This window comes from Pan paniscus, chromosome X, assembly GCF_029289425.2.
Source record: "Pan paniscus chromosome X, NHGRI_mPanPan1-v2.0_pri, whole genome shotgun sequence".
Classification (NCBI taxonomy): Eukaryota; Metazoa; Chordata; class Mammalia; order Primates; family Hominidae; genus Pan; species Pan paniscus.
In genome coordinates this window covers 123,940,344-123,962,751 of record NC_073272.2, presented here as the reverse complement: position 1 = coordinate 123,962,751, position 22,408 = coordinate 123,940,344, and the positions used below count along the sequence as shown (strand labels likewise).

Below are 22,408 nucleotides of genomic sequence, written 5' to 3'. Positions count from 1 at the left end.
TCTTGTGGTTGCCTGGAGCTGAGGGAGGGGAAAAATGGGAAGTGACCACAAATAGGTATGGAGTTTCTTCATAGCATGATGAAAATGTTCTGGAATTGAATAATGGTAAAGGCTACACAACTCTCTGAATGTACTGGAAACCACTGAATTACACATTTTAGAAGGGTGAATTTTATGGTATACAAATCATATCAATAATTTTCTTTTAAATTAGAAAAGAAGAGTACATGACCCTTTCATCACCTGGCTCTTGAGAAAATCAAAGGTCAACTTAAAGACTTTATCATTGGAAGCATGTCTTGCGCTAAAAAGATTTGAAATTCCATTTCTTTCTCCTAACTCATGGCAAGCTTCAAGTTGGTCCATTGCCAGGTGGTGGTGCCCACGGATGGGCCCAGGCCCTTGTGAAGAGCTCACACACTGACACCTCAGCATGTAGTCAGTTGGTAGCTAGATAGCAGACTGACTTTGGTGGTGGCTCAGTCCTAAATCCTTAACGAAAAGTAATTCTGAGACAGAACAAGGTCACACACTGGAAATAAATTCCGTCATTTTCACTTCCTCCCTCTGAGATGTTAATGAGAGAAGCTGCTCTGCATAATATGGAACATCTTTCCAAATTCACAGTGACATTATTGGCAGAATCAGAAGCAGCTGCAAGAAAGTCAAACCATCCCCCTCTCACTCCTTGCCATCATGTAAGAATTTCAAAACCCTTTGTAGCCACACAAATGGTTCTGTACCATGAGAATCTGCTGCTGATGAAACCATATTTTAATGAGATCCTTCTAGTACTTTCACAACTAAACTTTCAGGAGGAGCACCTATGCCACAGTGATTACAGCTAGGCTCAAACACACTCATTCTATAATTTAGAGGCCACAAAAACAGGCAAGTGTCTAGAGACAAGGAAATTGAAAGAGGTGCAAATGAAAGTTTCTAGAGACAAACAAATTGAAAGAGGCGCAAATGCCTGCGGCCAGGTTTCTAATCAGAGCCCCTCATCCTTATCAGTTCACCTTTGTTTCAACCCACAAGATACCTACCCTTTTGAGATGAGCAAAGGAAACAGAAAAGTCAGTGAACCTTGACCTGTGGCCCAACTAGTAAAATCTCAGAAAGGTTCTTTTTAAAACGAGTTGAATCTGCTGTAGCAGATAACTTCAGATGAAAAATTTTGTATATTTTCTTCTTCCCTGAGATTCCAAAGAATAAGACCATTTCCTAGTTTAGATTAAAAAAATGGTTATCTCTATGTTTTCAAAATGACATAGGGCCAGATTTAAAAGGATTTTAAAAATTAAAATGATCGTATTTCACAGATGATTATAGCCTTTTAATTCTGGGCAGACTTGACCCAAAGTCAGGCCTATACACAGACTGCACTCCCTGTGTGAGAAACCTCATACCAGGTCCCATCATGAAATGCCCTAGGCAATACCCTGTGCCAAGAGGCTTACAGATCAGGAGCCACCAAAGTATTGTCCTTCTTCTGGCCCAACAGTCCTCTAGTGCCTACCCCAGTTGCCCTTTAGAGCATGGATGGCTAGAAGACACAAAGCCCTAATAGTTGATGTACAATGTGTTTTATTGAAGTTGTTTTGATCAGCAGTTTTGATGTCAGGGATATTCTGTCATGGTCTAAAAGAAAACTCTTACACTTTCAACTTGTTAAGGAGCTTTTTAATATTGCTAAGGAATTTGCACAACAGATGTTCCTATCTTATCTCTGAGATCAGATAAGTGGCTTAGGGTTAGTGTTGGGATGTCTGTCTGTACACACAACTTGATAATAAAACAGTGATTTTACACTTTGATAGAGTGCTTATGGCTATCAAACCAAAGCCTAAAATGGTTAGTCCCTCTGCCGTGGCTGCTTCTTCAACCCCTAGTTCAATGGTTCCTAAATTTTATTTTGCATCAGAATTGCCAGCCAACTTTGTTAAAAGTAAAATTTCCAGGCCCCACCTCCACCCAAGATTCTGATTCAGTAGGGCTAGGGAGAACCCTAGGAAAGTGCACAAGTGCAAGAATCCAAGTGATTCTGATGCAGATGGTCCAGAGAGAACCTTTTGAAAAATCTGTCTTAGAACTTTGCGCATCCACCAAACAAAATATGCAATCGCCTTGACACCATCTTAGGAGGCAAAGCCTGGAGGGATTGGATCAACTTTGGCTTGCACGCCTGACTAAATGATCCCCATAGAGTCTCTCTAAACGCCGCAATCTGAGTTAGGAATTGGTGTGTCTGGTTAGGTTTGGCTTGTTCAATGATACTGATGACTCTCTGTTTGCTTTTGCTTGCCACTCGTGGATACCTTGTGCACCCTAGAAACAGAGATACCAGACATAGGTAAGCAAATCACATCAGCAGCTACCTAATGCCCCCTCTTGCCTATGAGACTACCTCCTAATAATGTGTTAATAGGGAAATTTTTCTTCCTAAATAAGGTTAAAGAATAGTGTGAACATAAATTTGGAAGTTATAACTCAGGTAAGTGTCTTCCAAAAGAAGAAGGGTCCACTATGTAGGATTTGCTGGAGGATCAAAACGTACTAAAAAGAAAACAATTCATAAGTGAAAGCTGACAGTTGAGTACTTCATGGGAAAGCAAGGCCTTAAGTTTCATTATGTTTCCCTAAGGTGATAACACAAATGAGTTGGTAAGTTCAAATAGATTTGATGTTTTCAAATTGCAGGTAGAGAAAGAGGTAATACAGCAATCTCCCTAGATCCAGAAGTACAGTTTTTAAGTGTATTAAGAGACAGTGACCATGATGACCTTCTTTAATACACTTTTTTCTTTTTTTCTTTTATGTGACCTCACTGTTTCTATTTCTTTCCACCGAAAAGAAATAATAGGAAAACCTTAAACTGACCATTTGCAGACAATGGTACATAGCTCTGAAATTAATCATAATGAATATTTCTATTCAATGTGTTTACGCATTACACTTGTCAAAACTGTTCTAAATTACCTGAAATTGCAAAGGAGAAAATTGAATTTGTTCACTCCCAAATGCCAGTTGTCATCAAAATGGCACTGATGGGGTTTCTAATCTGGATTTCATTTGGGCAATGCCACTTCCTAAATGCCAGTACAGACGATCAGCCTTGCTACTTTGGCATAACTGATTCCTTAAGCAAATTAAGTTGGTTGTCAAATTGCTTACTGGTAAAATGTTGCACAGTATTAATTATAAACATTAATTGCCCATTTAACAATCTATGTGATTTTTAACTAGTATGAATGAAGTGATCTTTGCTAAGTTGAAGAGCATTGCTTGAATGTAAAACTAACCAAAAGGTGATAGTAAACCTAACACCCAAGTTGTAAAAGAAATCTTCACATATCTCAAATTGCAATTTGCATTGAGACGCAAGGGATTAAAGCAAATTGGAACATAGTCCAGTAGTTTTTTCTTTCTCAGGTGTGGCTTGTTTTCAGAAAGTGGAAAGAAATCAGCCTCAAAAGAGCTAAAGTACACTTGAGAAATGGCATGAAATGGCAAGTTACATATTGATAGGAGGGACCTTCCTGACTGCCGGCTATCAAGAAAATAACATTGATTAGATTTCACTTTGGTATGTTGGGCTATTCTATTTTCTAAGGGCCAGTACACAAAGTTTGAGAACAGCCTGGCTGAGCAAAATAGGACATGTTGCTCATTAGAAAGCAGGAACACTGATTTGTTTTGCTGCCTTCAGAGCAAGAGTATTCTGATGGTATTTTGCACACAAAATCACATATAATCTAGTCTAATCTTGGTCCAGGCCCAAACTTGTTAGTGACCCCGGCCAAGCTCCCTATGTGTCTGGGTTTCCCCAGCTGAGATTTGAGGAGATTGCTAATTCTAACTTTCCTCACAGGCACACTGGGGGTATTCAATAATGAATGAATGTACTGCATTCCAAAGTGCTTTTGTGCAAATAGCAAAATAGCATTTCTCTTGGAAAAATGGCCTATGGACTCTTCCTAAACAAAGCATGACTAATCTGACTGAATTGAAACTCCACAAACTGGCTATCAAAGTATTGTAGTTGTTTCAAAGAAGGGTTTTGACCCCTTCTTTTTTCTAGAAAGATCTGAGCACATTGGAAAAATTTTATTCTGAAGGCAAAAATTTAACTATATATGTAAAGACTTTTACTCAAACCCCTATTGAAGCAGTTTTTCCCAAAGAGATGCCTTGTCTGGTATGGCTACCAAATCAATTCTAGAGTTTGTTGGGGCCCTTCATAGTTTATTTACAGCACCTGTTATGGTGGTTCCAGGGTTGGAGGTGTCCCTGGAATCTACTGGATTCTCTTACTTGATGAAGGTAAGTAGGAAAAAATTAAGTATTCCAATTGAACCTAATTTTTTCCAATTAAAACTATAAACAGTCTCAAATTAGTATTTGCAGGCCTGATTATTATTAACATACATAAATATGCTTGGAGGGCAAATATAATTACAAATACAATTAATAACATTCCAGTCCTTAAAGGTATCTTGATTGTTCTCACCACCCTCTCCCCTCCATTTTGCCTAAGTAGCAAGGCCTGAACTCTTTTATGTCTTAGTTTTATATCCTGCAGTTCAGTTTAGTTTAGCACGTACTAAGCACCAATCCTGTCAGGCCCTCTGTTGGCACTGAGAATAGAGAGATGAATATGGTTCCTGCCTGCAAAGAGCTCACAGTGTAGTTGGAGAGAAAGATATGTTAGGAAAAAAAAATAGTGCTTACACCCAGCACCCAGATCTTGGTTTCTAATACCATTCTCCAATAAAGGGAACCAGGGGAGTCTTTGGAGAAATGGCTGATTCTAGGATTGGGGCAGGGGGTATAGCAGATGAGCCCAGAGCATCTGGTAGTGCCAGAAAGAAAGGAAAGGCTAAAAAAAAAATCCCTCGTTGATGGGGATATGGCAAAGGGACACATGAGTCAACGAAAAGAGCTCCCAATGGCTAAAGCTGGAAGAACTTGAGCAACAAAATAAAGTAGCATTGGATTTAATGCAAAGTATAAAATAAATATCCATGAGTCCATACTGATATAAATAAATGGTTGAATTAATAATAGATGGAGACGAAATAAAGCTCCCATTTAGAAGAATTCCAAATAATTTATGTAGATACTCCACCCTCAAGGAGGTGGAGCATAACTCTCTACTCCTTAAGTGTTGGCTACGCATAGTTACTTCCTTCCAAAGAGTAAAGTGTGGAAAGTAGGGGAGAAAGAGTATCTTTACAGTGAAGAAATCTGACGAACACTATTTCAGCCAGGAGATCAAGGTCAAACCCATTAGTGTACATCATGTTGGTAGTATGTACCCTTGATATAATTTGATCAGAATGGCACTTTATTACCTCTGTGCTCTTCCTCCCAAAAGCCTATCACCCCTGTCTAACTGTAAGAAAAAACAATCAGACACATTTCAGTCAAGGGTATTCTGCAAAATACCTGACCAGTACTCCTCAAAACTGTTAAGGTCATCAAAAGCAAGAAAAGTCTGAGAAACTGTCACAGCACAGAAGAGCCTAAGAAGACATGACGACTAAATATAATTTGTTATCGTGGATGGGATCCTGGAACAGAAAAAGAACATTAGGTAAAAACTAAGGAAATCTAATAAGTATGGACTTCATTTAATAAGTTCTAAAAATAATGCTAATACCATACGATAGGTGCTGCTAAGACACAAGTCCCTCTTCTTTACTAATTTCTCTCCTTCTGTTTCTCCTGTCATAACACTTGGACTCATGGTAGTCATATCCTGTCTACTTATCTGTCTCTCCCACTAGACTGTGAGTTTCATAAAGAAAGAAGCTGTGTGTATCTTGCACACAAGTAGGTCTCTAGAACATAGCACAGTTCTTGGATACATTGTATGCACTTAATAAATGATTTTTAATGAATTAGTAAACAAATACACAATACTGAAATGGTACCAAGGAAGTAGTTCAGATGAGAGATGATGAGGCCTTAGAGTAAAAACAGCAGAGATAAAAAGAAGTGAGCAGACTGGAGAACAATTTAGAAAGTAGAATTTAAAACCCACCTTTCACTAGATGTGGGAAATGGTGGAAAGAAGGAAGTAGAAAAGAATGGCTTCTGGTTTCTGGCTTTGACAACTGGGTGCTAGGCAGAGGTATGGGCAATGAACATATCAGAGATGAACAAGACAAGATTGCTCTCCACCAAGCTTTACTGCAACTGGCAGGGCAGGAGAGGGAGATGCAAACAACGCATAAACAAATAATTTAATATGATATGTAATCCCCAGAATAGAGGTAAGATAATGCAAATAACCCAGACTGGAGAAGGGAAGACTGGGAAAGCTTCCTTCAGGAGATGATGCCCAAATAAAGCCTCAAAAGACATGTAAGAATGAATTAAGAGAAGAAAGGCTTGGCTAACACACCAAGAAACATTAAAAAGTTTTTAAAGATGGGAGCCAAATGATCAGAATAACTCTGCAGGCAGCATGGGAAAAAAATGATTTAAGATTTCAAAAACACATCCTACATGTCGATCTATAGAAAATATTCCAGGCCAGAGATGATGAAAGATAGAACTAATGTAATGGCATAGGGATGGAAGATGAGAATGTTTCTGAAAGTTAGTTTACAGACACAATTGCCTGTGGAGAGCAAAAGAGGGATTAGGGATGACTTCCACATTTGGGGTTTGGATGATGTCAGTATTACACAAACCTTAGGTTCAAGTAAAATGTCTCCAAAACTAAGGTTATTGTAGCCATTGAAAAACTAAAATTAGGAAGAATCAAAATAATAAACAAACTCAGCCATCTATACAGATAAAAATAACTTGAGATTCCTTGTGAGTATGTAATAGAAAAGTTTCAAGAATGCCAAAATCCAAACAAGGTAACTTTAGGGTCACTTTTAGGAGGTATAACTATGCGATTACACAATCATATGATTGCCATTGTAACTTTAAAAAGGTTCAATATAACCAGTTCCATTATGTCCTGAAAGAACAAAAACCAGATTAGAAAACTGTGGTAGTCAATTGAAAAAGGGAAACTTGGAAAGAAGTTTGGCAGTATATCTCCAGCATGATCCTCCCTTAGCGACACTCCTTGAGCTTTGGACATGCCTTTCAATTGACAACTGGGGCCTGGGAGGATGGTATTGTCCACAAGCAAGGTGAGAAGCCCAAGAGAAAGGAAGTAGGTTTATGAGAGATGGGGAAAGCAGGAAAAGAAAGTAACTTCTGTTTTGGATATGTTGAGTTTGAGGTGACTGAGACACCCAGCAGTGATCTAGTAGGTAATTGGATAACTGAGTATGGAGAATAAGAGAAAAATGACCTCCTGAGATTTCCTATCTTCTGTTTCTTTCTACCCCCAAATGGATGGTATCGGAATGTCAGCATCATTATGAATTAGCAGTATACATTAGATTTGTTTCATACCTAGACCCACTATTAGAAAAACAGAGAAGTATCCATCTCCTTGATACTTAAGAAGGAAGATAAATGAATTCACTCATCTATCAAAAGATTTTTCCATTTGTGACAAAAGGCTGAGCCCAGGGGGTTCGTGTTGAAAAATTGCCTTGAATAACTTTACTTTTCTCTTCCTTAGCACAAGTCCTGCTCACAAATACTATCTGGCTATGGACGCTGTGTCTGAATCACTCTATCTATCAGACACCAATACTCGCAAAGTCTACAAGTTGAAATCTCTTGTGGAGACGAAAGATCTGTCTAAGAATTTTGAAGTGGTGGCAGGAACTGGTGATCAGTGCCTTCCCTTTGACCAGAGTCATTGTGGAGATGGTGGGAGAGCATCAGAAGCTTCACTGAATAGCCCTCGAGGTAAAAAAAAAAAAAAAAAAAAAAAAAAAAAAATATATATATATATATATATATATATATATACACCCTTGGGTCATCTAAAGATTTTATTTGACTTTACAAAATCCCGAGACTGTTGCCACACTTTAGCCCATCCACTAATCTCAATATTTTGCCTCTGAGAGCCAAAATATTGAAGTCTGTCCCAGTAGACACATCCAAGGCACATAATGCATTTTTAGCCAATATTCATTAGTATGGTTATAGCTGTTATTAAAAGAATGAAATGCTTTCTTTTCTAGTTGATCAATAACTATTAGCCAGAACCCTCAGAGTGCCTCCCTGGCACCACAACCCACCCCAGAGTTACCTCCTGGAAACTCCCCACAGTCCAGCAACTAAAGGGTTAACCTGACCCAGCAGAGAGCCTGCAGACCCCTGCTTTGGCTCTTCAGCCTGCATTGCTTGGGATAAGGTCTGTGCCTACCTTCTACCACTGCTAAGTATGTTGAATATCTCACAGACCCTAAACATTCCTGACTTTTGCTTAACAAAATTATGAATCTTCAATGAACCTTTCTTCCATTAATTTATCTAAATCATTCTGGAAATTACTTATATTTTCAGTTGATATTGCCTCTAAAATAACAAATTCCAATTTTTTTCTGTTGCCTTCTGTGGGAGTTTGGCCTTATTTTTATTTGTCCTAAATTTACTTCTCAGTCTTCAAAGACCAACCTTCAATTTAATTGCCTAGAATCTAGTGAACAAATCTGTGTCTCCCAATTAACTTCTGGATTTTCTGGATCATATGCCAATCTTAGGCCACAAAGTTGAAGGATAGTCAACTTTTAAGTCTGTCATCATATATCATTGACCCTGTCATCTTAATTATTTAACTGCTCTTCTCAGTTTCTTCTCCAAGATGTTTGTGTATGTGTGTGTATGTGTGTGTGTGTGTGTGTGTGTATCTGCATGCATGCATACATGTGTGCATTTATGTTAGTGATTTTAGAAATTATTCATTTTACTGGGCTTACAAAGCCAGTGTTTTCTTAGTTATTGTACAAATAATACAAACATTTGTTGCAGAAAAATTAGAAAAGGGAGAATAAAAAAATTTAATTAAAATCACCCATAAGCCTACTACATGTAGAAAACCACTGTAAACATTTTAGTATTTATCCTTCTAGACTTTTCCATGCATATCAGATATTTTAATTCTGTAACAGTAGAATCATATTATACAATGCTGTTCTGTAACCTGTTTTACACAATGTATTATGAACATCTTTCCATGCCAATAAATGTAGTGAGGTCAGTGTGTTTAATTTATTAGATGGTCACTTATTACTTTAAATTTTAAGAGGTTACTCTTTAACCATTTGACTTTTGCTATATTGGGATTGAATTCCTACTAGTATCACAGTTTAAAGATTTCACTTTCTTCAAGGCCTTTGTCTTTTATAAAGCCCCTCTGGCTAACCCTATACCATTAAATCTGAATTTATTTAACAGTGTCTACACTACACAATTAGCACTTGATTTTATTTTGCCTTCTTTTGCTTCCAGTGCTTTCATGAATGGGAGATTTTTTCTACTGAAATAAGTCGCTTGAGACGGGAAATCACATCTAATATTATGGAATCTTCCCCCCTTCCCCACCAACTTCTAGCATAGTGTGGGACCCACTACACATACTTATTGTGTAATTGATCAATTAAGTAACTCTTATCTATGCCAGGAATTCCTAAAAGGAATTTCAATGGTGTTTACAGGGGGTGATTTATTTTCCCTAAGGGAACACAAGCCCCCCCCAAGTATTATGGTAAATTTTTTCTTTATTTCTCTGTGCCAGCTCTTTCCTTATACATAGTGGGTCCACAATAAATATTTAATGATTGAATAAATAACTCGGGTGCAACATGTGATCAGCTCATCTTTCAAGAAAATACATTAGGCTGTGTCTCACCTTTTACACAGGTTTAAAATTCTTGAGGGTATTATAAAGATTTCTGCATAAAAAATAGAGAGGAATCAAGCTTGTATTGTGCCTTAAATTGACATCCTCCTGAGTTGCTGCTAGTTTGAAAACCATTCACCTCAACTACTACATTCAACCTGCCACACAGAGAATGAATATTTTATCTTTTCCAAATAAAGCAAATAATTGGTTCACTGCAGCTTTTTTTTTTCTTGGAAACAGCAGTAATAAAGTACTGGTGAACAGGATTTACATGAACTCTTGAAGCGTCAGTAATGAGAGTGCTGAAATTTATGTATCAAAGCTAATATTAAACTAAGTTTTTCTTCTTGTCATAGCCACTACTACATTTTCCTTTGTCTTGATTTACTCATCTTTCTATCCAAGAGCTTCCTTTGCCATAATCTGGTACACTTCATTCATTCCAAAGCAATAAGAGAGCCCTGATAACATCTGGCCCAGACTTCAGACAGCTAAATGTCTAATCCATCTGGGACAGCTTACACATAACGTTCCTGAAGCTGGTGTTGTCAACATCTGCTTTGATCCAGTGAGTGAACTAGAATGCTTAAAGGAGTGGGATGTATGGTTCACACTAGGTAGCCACCACATCTCCTTCAACCATGCTAACAATGTTTGAAGACCCTGTTAGTGATCTTTATAATAACTCAGCTGGCAGAACCTATGTCCAGCCATCAGTTGCTCTGAAAATGCTGGTCAGAACACTTAGGTGCCTAGCTATGGCACCTATCTCCATGCTGAATATAGTCAGCACTCACCTTTGTCAGTGAATTAGAAGTGAGATTCTCTTTAAATGAAATGCTGCAGGGCGATTTCATAGACTTCCATAAAAGGAAAAAACATGCAAAAAGTTATTACAGTGTACAAAATGAGAGGAGAGTATTGCTAATTGCTCATTTCATCTTTGAGGTTCTCTTACAGATTCTTTGTTTCTCAAGAAAGCCCAATTTGTTTGTTTTTTGCTTTAAAACTACCCTGTACATCAGCTCCTTCTTCCTTCCACTTAGTAGATAGCAAACGTTTAATGAATTTCTTTAAGGAGAGGTTTGATTTTTCCCTCCACCTAGAAGCTAATAAAGAAAAGCTGTAGATCAGTAGAAAATGGAAATGTACATCTAGGGAGCACCATTTCTAGGTTAGGGAAAAGAGCTTGCTCGCTCCAAGACTTTAACAAGCAACATATTGCAATTATAGGAAGGTTCTCCAACATGTCCTTAATTATGCAAGGTAAGTCAAATAAATGTTAATCTGTACGACAGCTAATTTACTCTCTAAATCTGTTCTAAAAATAGGATGAAATAAAATTTGCTTTTGAGATCATTCATTCTAAATTCAGAGTAAATTATCCAATGGGGTTAAAAACCAGTCAGCGAAAGGTAACAGGTCAGGAGCCATGGGAATTTTTTGTTTTGGTTTTGTTTTTGTTTTTGTTTTTAGCAATGGCAGCAAGTTTTGGTAAATACCAAAGGAGGGAGCCTGGACTTTCTTTTTCAATACATGTAATGCCCATGTTTTCTTTCAATGACTCCGTGCAAGTCACTGTACCTCACTGTGGTTTCATTTACCCGAACACGAAGATAGACAGGCTGAGTGGTGCCATTGACTAATTTTATGACATTGGGCATTTAAACACTGGGTCCTGAAATTCCTCAGTTGTAAACTGAAGGGGTCAGGATGATCTCCCTTTCAGCTCTAATGTATTAAAATAACTGTAACTATAACTTGTTCAGTGCCTACTGTGTGCCATACACTGTGCTAGATATTTTACACAGTTTCTCTGATGTTCACAACAATGCATGATGTAAATAGTATTAGTCACATTGTACAGAAGAGGAAATAGAGAATCAGACAGATTAAGAAATTTACCCGGACATACTACACATGTACCACTGAACCTAAAATAAAAGTTATTTTTTAAAAAAGAAATTTACCCAGTTTCACACAGTTTACAGATAACAACACTGGAATTCAAACCAGGTCTGCCTGACTCCGAAAAACCCATGATGCCATTTTTTTTTTTTTTTTTTTTTTTTTTTTTGAGACGAAGTCTCGCTGTCACCCTGGCTGGAGTGCAGTGGCACGATCATGGCTCACTGCAACCTCCACCTCCCGAGTTCCAGCGATTCTCCTGCCTCAGCCTCCTGAGTAGCTGGGATTACAGGAAGGGGCCACCACGCCTGGCTCATTTTTGTATTTTTAGTAGAGACGGGGTTTCACCATGTTGGTCAGACTGTTCTCGAACTCCTGACCTCGTGATCCGCCCACCTCGGCCACACTTTACTTCACCATACCACACTGTCTGCCTTTCTGCTAAAATCTATGATCTCTGGGAAGGTTGGAAGTATTGGGGGAAAAAAATGCTTTTCAATCTGAGGACATGTATTCAATGGGAACAAAATATTTTTATTTACAAGATAAATAACTTTTAGTCTAGTTTCCTTTTCCTATTAAAACCATTTCTCAGATTTTTCTGACCTAGTAGTGTACCCATAGTGCACTACATAGATAGCGTTTACATACTCTGTAAATGTAATTATTCTAATAAATCTCCAGGAAACCTTGTCACTTCTCTTTGGAAGATTCTGTAATTAGAAACTTCACCAAATTTTCCTTAAGGGACACAGGCAGGAAACCTTCATTTTATTAAATTTCTTGACTACAGTAGTAACTACAAATTTTGTTTGAAGGAAAAATGGAAGCGTCCCCAAATAGAATTTCATGTGATAGCCTCTGGGTACTTCTCCTGAGAGGAAGTCTTTATCTGATCCAGTTTTATGCACTTAGATCTGAATCTCAACAAAGAGAAACATTTGCCATTTTACTCATCAATACTTCAATGTAATGGGACAAAGAAAAAAAGTTTAGAAAAGAGGTTGATGGAGTACTAATCCCTGGCATTGTATATGAGTTTGAATTGACTTTGAAAGATGCTTTTAAAACATGCATGGATGATGTAGTTGAAACTTAGGTTCCATTTATTATTTTTACTGCAACTTTCTTTAATTCTACAGAGAACTGAAACTAATGAGTCATGTAATAGATGACCAAGTACTTAAGCAGAATGTGAAATGGTACTAGGTGGGGATATAAAATAAAATTTGTGACAAGCTGGATGCATTTATTTTTTTAAGTAGATACGGAAGGTGAAGGAGTGACTGGACAGGATGAAATTAATCAGTGACTTAATTTGGTTCTCTTGGACCTCACCAAGGGTTATATCTCTATTCTCATGTACATCTTCAGGCAAACTGACGTCAGAACTCAGCAGGAGCAGAACTTAGGCAATATCCAGACAAGTGCAAACAGCCTCTGAGCTGTTCCATAGGAAGGAAATGATCCTTAAATCTTGACGGCTTCCAAAAGTGTTTTTAGGGTATACATGACACTAACCTTACAGGATTCATCTTAACTTTATTGGAAATTAAGAAATCTGGGAATAATAAAGTCTAGACACAAACAATCTGTTTTTGTCCCTATCCAGGTCTAGCTGAAGTACATCCTGAAGCCCTACTCATTCTCCTGGCATCTGCATGCTATTGTGAAAAGTTATATTTGGGGTTAATGGAAAGATGCTAAGGCTATAATCAGTGACTTTTTGCTGATGTCACTGGTGTCTATGAGGGAGACAGTGTAGTAAAGAAACAGACATAGAATGTTCTTTTGGTTCTCCTGTTCAATGGAAGTGGTATGGTTTTTCCTAAATTCCTTTAGCATATGATCCATCTTGGTAACAAAGCCATTTAGATTGACACTGGGGACAGCCCTCAACAAAATTACGGGTAAGCCATAGCATGGATAAAAAGAATGGTATATTTAGGAAACTGCAAATAATTCAGTATTCTTAGAGTAAGAATATTGGAGAGTAACAGGAAAGGGGGGCAGAAGCAAGAAAAGGAAGTTTGGATTTTATCCTGTAGGGAAAGGATTTGAAGCAGGAGAGATGCCCACCTTGTGCATGCGTTTTTGATAATGTTGGCGACAGGGTAATAAATGCGCTGGAGCAAAACTGGGGCAAATAAATGACAGGGAGTACTCATCTGTATAAGATTGGCAGTGGAAGAGGATCTAATGAAGGAAACAGAGCAGAAACCTTCAGAAAAAAGGGTGGTGGACCAAAAGAGCACACTGTCCAGGAAGCCAGAGAGTAGTTAATTTCAAGGAGGTGTGAAAAACAGTATCAAGTGTCACACATTTGTAGCTATTGCATTAGGCAATGAGGAGTTCGTTGGTGACCCTGCCATTGGTGGTTTGGATGGTGGTAGAGGTGGAAGCCAGATTTTAGTCATTTGATGAGCCCATGAGAGATGAGAAAATAAATATCACTGGTGAAGCTCACTCTTCTGAGAAGCTTGAATGTGAGAGATGGAGTGATAAATCGTGGGAGGCCAATGAACTCAGGAAGCCTTTTTCTATAAGGGGAGATGTGGCAATGCTTATCAGTCAATGGAAAGATAAAGAAGACGGGGAATAAATCAAAGCTTGGAGGAAACTGGAAGGAAGTCGGCCTAGAATAGGAGGGGAGACTGAAGCGATTATTTGTAGGGTATAGGGATGAGGATCAGTTTGTAGTAGGAGAAGCTAGAAGAGTGATGATTCTTCATCTTGATAGCCTCCGTGTTCTGAGAAGTGGATCTGTTCTGCTTAAAATGAGGGTGTAAGTGGGAAAGGTTTAGGAGAGGCACTTACTGAAGTCTTCCTTCTGGGTAAGACAGCATTCTACCACCCATGGCCAAATTCCTAGCCCAGTTTCAAGACATTTCTTATGAGAATTTTACTCCAACAACCTTGTTTTAGAATCAGAAACATCTTGAAAAAAATATGTTTGATAAAGCCTTAAAATTCAGGCGAAATATTTGTTCTTTATCCCTCAATGACCTTGTGCTGTTTTCCTTTAGGGGGGGTTTCTGTCTCAAACACTGTTATTGGTCTCTCAGCTTACTGTAACTGCAACAGGAGAGTTAGTGCCTATTATGCAACCAGAATTAGAGGTTAACCTGTTTTTTATGCACAATTCATCTAATGCATCTGCTTAGGGTAGTCAAAAGATTTTGGCCTTAGATTATGTCAGCAACTGGAACTTGAGGACCTTCCGGCCTGTTCTGTTGCAATCCCAAAGCCATAAGCTGTTGATGAGAGAAGTCAGACAAAAGGAAGGCACTTACATCTAGCCTTGGCTCATTGCCTGTTTGGTCTAGGTAGCATCCACGGTTGGAAGACCTATATTAAGTTTTTTCAATTTTTATAAAGCCACAGATGCATTATTAAATGACTTTTTCTTCTGCATTTGTCTTAATTTTCATGTATGCATCAGATTCTAGCAAGCACAGAGGTAATATTTTAGAGGCCACATAACATGGTAGATAATTTTTCAGGTTTTTGAGTCAAACAGAAATGGAGGCAAATCCCAGATCCACTGCTAATTAAATGTTTAACCTTAGGCAAGTCACCTAACTTCCTTGAGCTTCAGATTCCTCATCTGTAAAGTTGGAAAACTAGTAATAGTGCCTACACAACGGGTTGTTGGATAACGTATGTAAATTGCCTAGTGTGACACCCAGCATAAAGTATGTTACTATATTACATAACAGTATTACTTACTGTTATGATCAGTCTTTCTGTTTTGTTGCTATGGTCATAATAATTATAATAGTGACCCATATATGGAATAAGTTACTTTGGAAGGAAGGAAACATTATGTCCTTGTAGGTCAATCTGAGACTTGATAATTTCTAGGTAGGATGGGTGCCACAGAAGAAGCAAGAGTCAAGGTAGGATGGAATTCACATGTTGTATGTGATTTGACTAGCCAACCCCTCCTCACCTTGAGATGCAGCAATTCTAGTGTTAGTTCCTTGTACATGTTATATTTTGGGGAGCCCCACAAGGCCCATCTAACTAAAGTAATTCCCTTAGCAGCGTACTATTTCACAATTAAATTCATTCCCATAAGGATTTTCTTCAGATGCGAACTTAGTATGTGGTGCAGGGAATTGTCTAGGAGAGCAGCATATTAATTCTTCATTAAAACACTTTATGGGGGCCTGGAGGGAATGGGGGCCTGGAGGGAATGGAGCAGAAGATGGATATGTTTGGATTGACAAGATCACCTGAGAAAGACAAGCCTAGGTGGGAACCACTGAAGGTAGCATGGAGAAGTGTGGTGCTAGGTATATGGCAGAATAGCTGCAAAGTGGGAAGAGGTGGAGGAATAGCACTGATATACTTCATCTCCACAGGATTGTCTAGAATGAAACTTGGATGCCTACATGCAAAGACTGACAGCTTGGAATTCTGGTTCCTCTTTTTATTTAAGATCGCTAGCCAAAATAACTTTGCTTCCCTATCACAGCTCCTCAATGTCACACTTTTCTTATCTGCCTCAGCTGATGAAAAAGAAGAGTCCTCCCCACCCCTGCCAAAAAAGTGACAGAGATCACACACTAATAGGCTGCAAATCACTTAAATCATATTTTGAGTGGTGTATTATGGTAACCTATAAATAACTAATTGTGTAAAATTGCTTTAGTAGTTTCTAGGTGGCAGCTTTAATTAAAAGCACCAGAGACATTTAGAAGTTTAGAAATGGATGGCATGTAATTTGCCCTTTTACCAACCATAAAATGGTAATTAAGAAATTTGATTCACTTCTTCCTATTAAAAGTTTTATGAGAATAGCAAGTTCCTTCTAAATATAGTTTCTCTTCAGCAAAAGGTAGTACGTTTGCTTTATCAGTCTTCTCCAGCAGGGTAAGATGTTTTAATGTACAAATTCTTCAGAAGTTAATTAGGACATTTCTGTCCATGCAAAATGTTTGTTTTTAAGATTCTAAAACATAAAGCTGTATTAGAGTTGAACTTTGATCATGGCTCCATATTACTCCACCATCAACACAAGATGGTCCAGTAATTTCACGATTACCAAATGCATGGAGCTGACTATAAAATTAAAGAAATTGGGAAGTCATTTCCTGGTGAGTCTAGCATGCTTTGCTGATTTTTGAAGGAATCTGAAGTCTACAGTGTGTTGACTTCCTAGGGAATCCAGAATATTCACTCTACACTAGCAGAGTCATAAAAGATCATTTTAGCTTCATGGATCCTCCAGAAATACTGGATAAATTAGTAGTTGTATAGTGTAAAATTCAAACAACATGCAGCAAACTAAGATTTCTTTGGAAATCTATGAATTTAACACTGTCACAGGCTAAAACACAGCTGGAAATAGAGTAAAGAAGTTCATTTTTTATTTTATAATTGAACAATTGATTGCATTTTTGGCCACTTCAGCCCAGGGTTTATAGATGTCACTACTCAGGGCACTTACAACAGCATCATTAATGACGTAAGTTATATGCAACATAAAGACAGCTTCTGGGTTTTTTTGTTGGGAAAAAAAAAAAAACCCAGGAGTACCTCATAGTCGGCCGCTTTTTTTTTTTTTTTTTTTTTTTTACGTCAAGCATATGTTTAAAAGTTATCTAAGCTGGACAGATCTAAGCAGAAAATAGGGGATGTTTAAAATGTCTCCTCTTCATCCCATCTTTCAGTGACTCCTTGGCTAACTCTGAGCCCCTTGCGGCAGCCCTCAGTCTATCTCTCCTAGATAGAAATCCAACTTTTTGTCTCCTCTCTTCCCTAATCAGAACTGGGTGGGTATAAGTGGCATACTAAAGGGGGATGGGACAGTGGAAGAAGTATTTTATCACTGACATTATTTGGAATTTCCAGCGAATGTTGATAGTTAAAGCAGACCTACTATTCACCAGGTTTATTATTGTTTTTTAAGATTTCAACAGAAAATGCACTTCCCCTTACTCTCTATACCCAGAACCAACCACTCCCACCTGCTCCCCCAAACCTTGGTACACCCCTGCAGGTATAAGGAAGATATTCACAAAATAGCATTCAATGAAAAGTTCAGGACACAAAGCTGTATGTACTGTATGCTGCCTCATCCGTAAGGGTGTAAGGGTAATATATATATTATATATTATATAATTATATATTATATATTACTCTATATTGTATAAGTATATATTATATATTACTCTATATTGTATATTATATAATTATATATTATATATTACTCTATATTATATATTATATATTACTCTATATTGTATATTATATAATTATATATTATATATTACTCTATATTATATAATTATATATTATATATTATGATGTATTATATAATTATATATATTACTATATATTATATATTATATTATATATTATATAGTACTATATATTATATAGTACTATATATTACATAATATATAATATATAGTATATAGTATATAATTATATAATATATAGTAATATATAATATATAGTACTATATTATATAATATATAGTACTATATATTATATAATATATATGATATAATGTATTATATAGTACTATATATTATATATGACATAATATATATTATATATTTCTCTCTATGTATATAGAGAGAGAAAGTTTGAAAGGGAGTATATGTAAATGTTAGCAATGATAATTGCTACATAAGGGCATAAGTAATTATAAGTGACTTTTCTTCTCTTTAATTTTCTGAGCATTTATTATAATTCAACAAAAGACCAGATATTATTTTTTGAGTTGATGTCTAGTTATGAAATAGAGTGCAACTTTTATATTTTTCTTAAAAGTACATGTATGTTATTTTCTCACATACACACCCTGTCTTGTCCTATGGCCCGATTTCTGAGGACTCAGCTCTCTGTTTTCATAGATGACAGCTCTCCAAGAAGGAGTGTCATAGTACTGATGGTTGACAATGGGTTACTCCCACCTGAGCATGTTACAGGAGACCTGCTGAAGGGGCAATACCGTAAGTCAAGGAAGAAACCTAAATGGAAGACCTTGAAGGAATCCTGGCAGGCCAGTAGTAAAAGATATTTAAACTACATTTATTTTTTTTAAAAAAGAGTAGGAGAAAGAAGAAAAATTTAAAAGGCATCTAGATAAGCACTCTTGACATTGAAACATAAAAATGTAAAAGTAATAAATGTCTATGGTTTGATAGTTCAAACTGTATAGAAAGATACAAAAGAAATTTCAGGCTTCTTTGCCACAAACACACCCAGGTCTCTCTCTGTAAAGATAACCAATTTTAACAGGCTTTTGAGATTCCTTCCAGACCTATATATATATTTTTCCCTTACATAAAAGGAAACCATACCATATAGATTACTCCTCACCCTGCTTCTTTTATTTAATAATATGTCTTGAAGATCTTTCCATAAAAGCAGGTACATTTCTACCTCTTTGTTTTTAAGAGCTGCACGATATTATAACATATGGATACACCATAATGTATTAAGCCAGTTGCCTCTTGATATACTTGTTGCTTGTTTTTAATCTTTTGTTATTACAGTGCTGCAATGAATAACCTGGTTCATATATTTTGGAGCACTTTTGTGAGTATATACATAGGGTTAATTTTTAGCAGTAGTAGATATTGCCAAATTGTCCTCCCAAAAGATTGAACACATTTACAGTCTCACTAATAGTGTATCAGAGTGCCAGTCTGCAATACCCTCAGCAGCTCTCAATATAAACCTCCTAATGTATGCCCATCTGAGCAGTGGGAAATGGTGTCTTGTAGCTTGTAACTTTAATTTCCATTCCTTTAATTATCAATGAATTTGGGTCTCATTTCATATCTGTTGTGACCATTTGTATTTCTTTTTGGTAAATTCACTTTCATATCCCCTTCCAGTTTTTCTACTGAGCTGTTGTCCTTTCTGTTCTGGAAATTAAGAAAAACATCCCTTTGTCTTTCATATGTGTTCCAAATATTTTTCCAAGCTTGTCATTTTTTTCTCTTTTTTTAACCCTATAGAATTTTCTAACTTCATATGGTCAGATTTATCAATATATCTTCTTAACATCTCTAGAGTTTGTGTCCAGCTGGAAGAATCTTCCTGTCGTAAAGATATAATATATTTAAGGCAGGTGGGCAGACTTTTTAGTGACCCTTAAATCATACCATGTGCCTCTCCAGTTTGAGCCCTGGGAAATTTGGAAAACTTAGGAAGTGTTTGCAGTAGTTAAAACCAGAGACTTTGGAATAGTACAGATAAAAATGGGTTCAAATTTATTTTGAATCCATCTTTGAGCCACTGTTTTGTCATCTGTAAAATGGAAATAGTGCCTACCTTCATTATGGGTTTATAGAGGATGAAATGACACAAGATGGGTTAAACAGTGCCTGGCACAGATTAAGTACTGAATGAAGTATGATGATGAGAAAGAGGATAAGTATTAAAGTACTTTTTTTAAGCTAATAACTATTATTAAGTAGATTATTTTCAAGATTTGTAATAAACATTTTGTTTTCAAAATTGTTTGACTGCATTCAAATTTTCTTCTTTCAGACTTCATTGATTGTACAGACACAGCCCTAATTTAATTCTGTTTACGTGGAAAATTCATTGTTCAACTAAAGGGGAAAAATTGCAACATCAAAGAGATGAGCTAGAGGGTGCTTGACTGAAGAAGAGTGTATGGACAGTCACAAGTACACACATGCATAAGACATGTGCTATGATATTAATTGTAGTATAAAAAATAGAAACAACCTAATAATCCATTGACAGGGGGTTGGTCAAATGATGGAACATTTATACAACAGTAAAAATGAATGAGCTAGATCTACATGTAAAACCATTAATAGTCAAAAATACAATGTTGCATGGATAAAAGAGAGAATTGCAAAAGGATACATAAGGTGTAATATAATTTACGTGTTTTTATTGTGGTAAAATATACATAACAATATTTACTATTTTATTATATATACAGTTCTGAGGCATTAAGTACGTTCACATTATTGTTTAGCCATCACTGTCATCCATCTCCTACATAAATTTTTAAAGCACAAAAACAATACTATATATTATTCATGGATATATACACATATGTGGAAAATTTATAAAAACATGCATGGGAATGATACACACTAACTTCAGGACAGTAGTTACCTCTGGAGAAGGAAGGAAAAAGAGGATAGGGATAAGGAGATGGGATTGGCTATATCCATATCATTTCCTTTTTAAGAAATAGATATGTGCCAGGCGCGGGCGCGGTGGCTGACGCCTGTAATCCCAGCACTTTGGGAGGCCGAGGCGGGCAGATTACAAGGTCAGGAGTTCGAGACCAGCCTGGCCAACATGATGAAACCCCATCTCTACTAAAAGTAAAAATGAATTAGCCAGGCGTGGTGGCGGGTGCCTGTAATCCCAGCTACTCAAGAGGCTGAGGCAGGAGAATCTCTTGAACCCGGGAGGTGGAGGTTGCAGTGAGCCAAGATCACGCCACTGCACTCCAGCCTGGGTGACAGAGAGAGACTCCATCTCAAAAAGAAAAAAAAAAAGAAAGAGATATGTGAAGCAAATGATAACATCTATTAAATTTTGATGGTGGATGCATGATGGTCCGTAATATTATTTTCTGACTTTTCTAACCAGTTGAAATATTTCCTAATTTTGAAACATTTTAAGTCAGAAGTAGGGTTTAGAAATATCAGCACTTTGGGAGGCTGAGGCAGGCGGATCACTTGAGGTCAGAAGTTCGAGACCAGCCTGGCCAACACAGTGAAACCCCATCTCTACTAAAAATACAAAACTTAGCTGGGCATGGTGGCGTGTGCCTGTAATCCTAGCTACTCGGGAGGCTGAGGCGGAAGAATCACTCGAACCTGGGAGGCAGAGGTTGTGGTGAGCTGAGATTGCGCCACTGCACTGCAGCCTGGGTGACAGAGTGAGACTCTGTCAAAAAACAAACAAACAAACAAAACTAGGGTTTAGAAATCAACTTACAAATGTATGCCTGACTATTCCATTTCAAAAAGTGATTTGTTTTGTTTTGTTTTAAATAAGACTTTCACTCCTATAGAAATGATGGTCAAAATATTTAACATCCCGTAAGGCACAGGTACCAACATATGAGAACACACACCAGTTTTGGCCTTGGAGCAGGGTCATCAAGGACCCCTGCATTAATCCATTATTTTACGAACAGATTGGTTTTGAAGCTCTTCCATTAGCTGTAGAGACCATCACATCAGCACCTCTAGTATGTGCCCATATGTGGAGTTTCCTAAATGGCTGACAGTGAACTTCCTGAGAGAGCCTCCGTATAATGAATCAGCTTTATCGTTGACCGAAGAAAGTCACTGTTCCCTTGGGAGTGAGTTCTGGCCCATTTAAAGTTTCCCCCTGAGGAATCACAGGCTTAATAACTCAAATGTGAGGTTATCTTCAAGCCTCAAATATCAAAGCCTAGCCAGGAAGCCCCAGTGTTATTTGCTCTATTTTTCTTCCAGTTTCATTTACTAGCTATTCCATTTGATTTTTCAAAAAGCTTATTAGACTGTGTTTAGGGGCAACACAATTTTCAAAAAGCTTATTAGACTGCATTTGGGGGAAACAGTCTAATGGGTTTGGGGGAAAAGGAAGGTGGGTAGGTGCCCCATTTTACCTGTATTTACTCAGGAAAGGAAGCTGACTACAGTGGTAATTTCTCTTAGTGGGCAGGAATTATTTCTCATTTTGGAAAGCATCTCTAACCCGAGGAAATTGAAG

General features: G+C 37.3%; 1 protein-coding gene across 1 annotated transcript in view; it reads left to right on the top strand.

Moving 5' to 3' along the window:
* Positions 1 to 22,408, top strand: part of TENM1 (teneurin transmembrane protein 1) — a 334,457-nt gene that overhangs the window by 222,287 nt on the left and 89,762 nt on the right. Inside the window, exons 17-18 of the mRNA XM_034950131.4 lie at positions 2,333 to 2,353; positions 7,598 to 7,830. Of these exons, the coding sequence (XP_034806022.2) occupies positions 2,333 to 2,353; positions 7,598 to 7,830 (254 nt within the window). The remainder of the gene's footprint in view (positions 1 to 2,332; positions 2,354 to 7,597; positions 7,831 to 22,408) is intronic.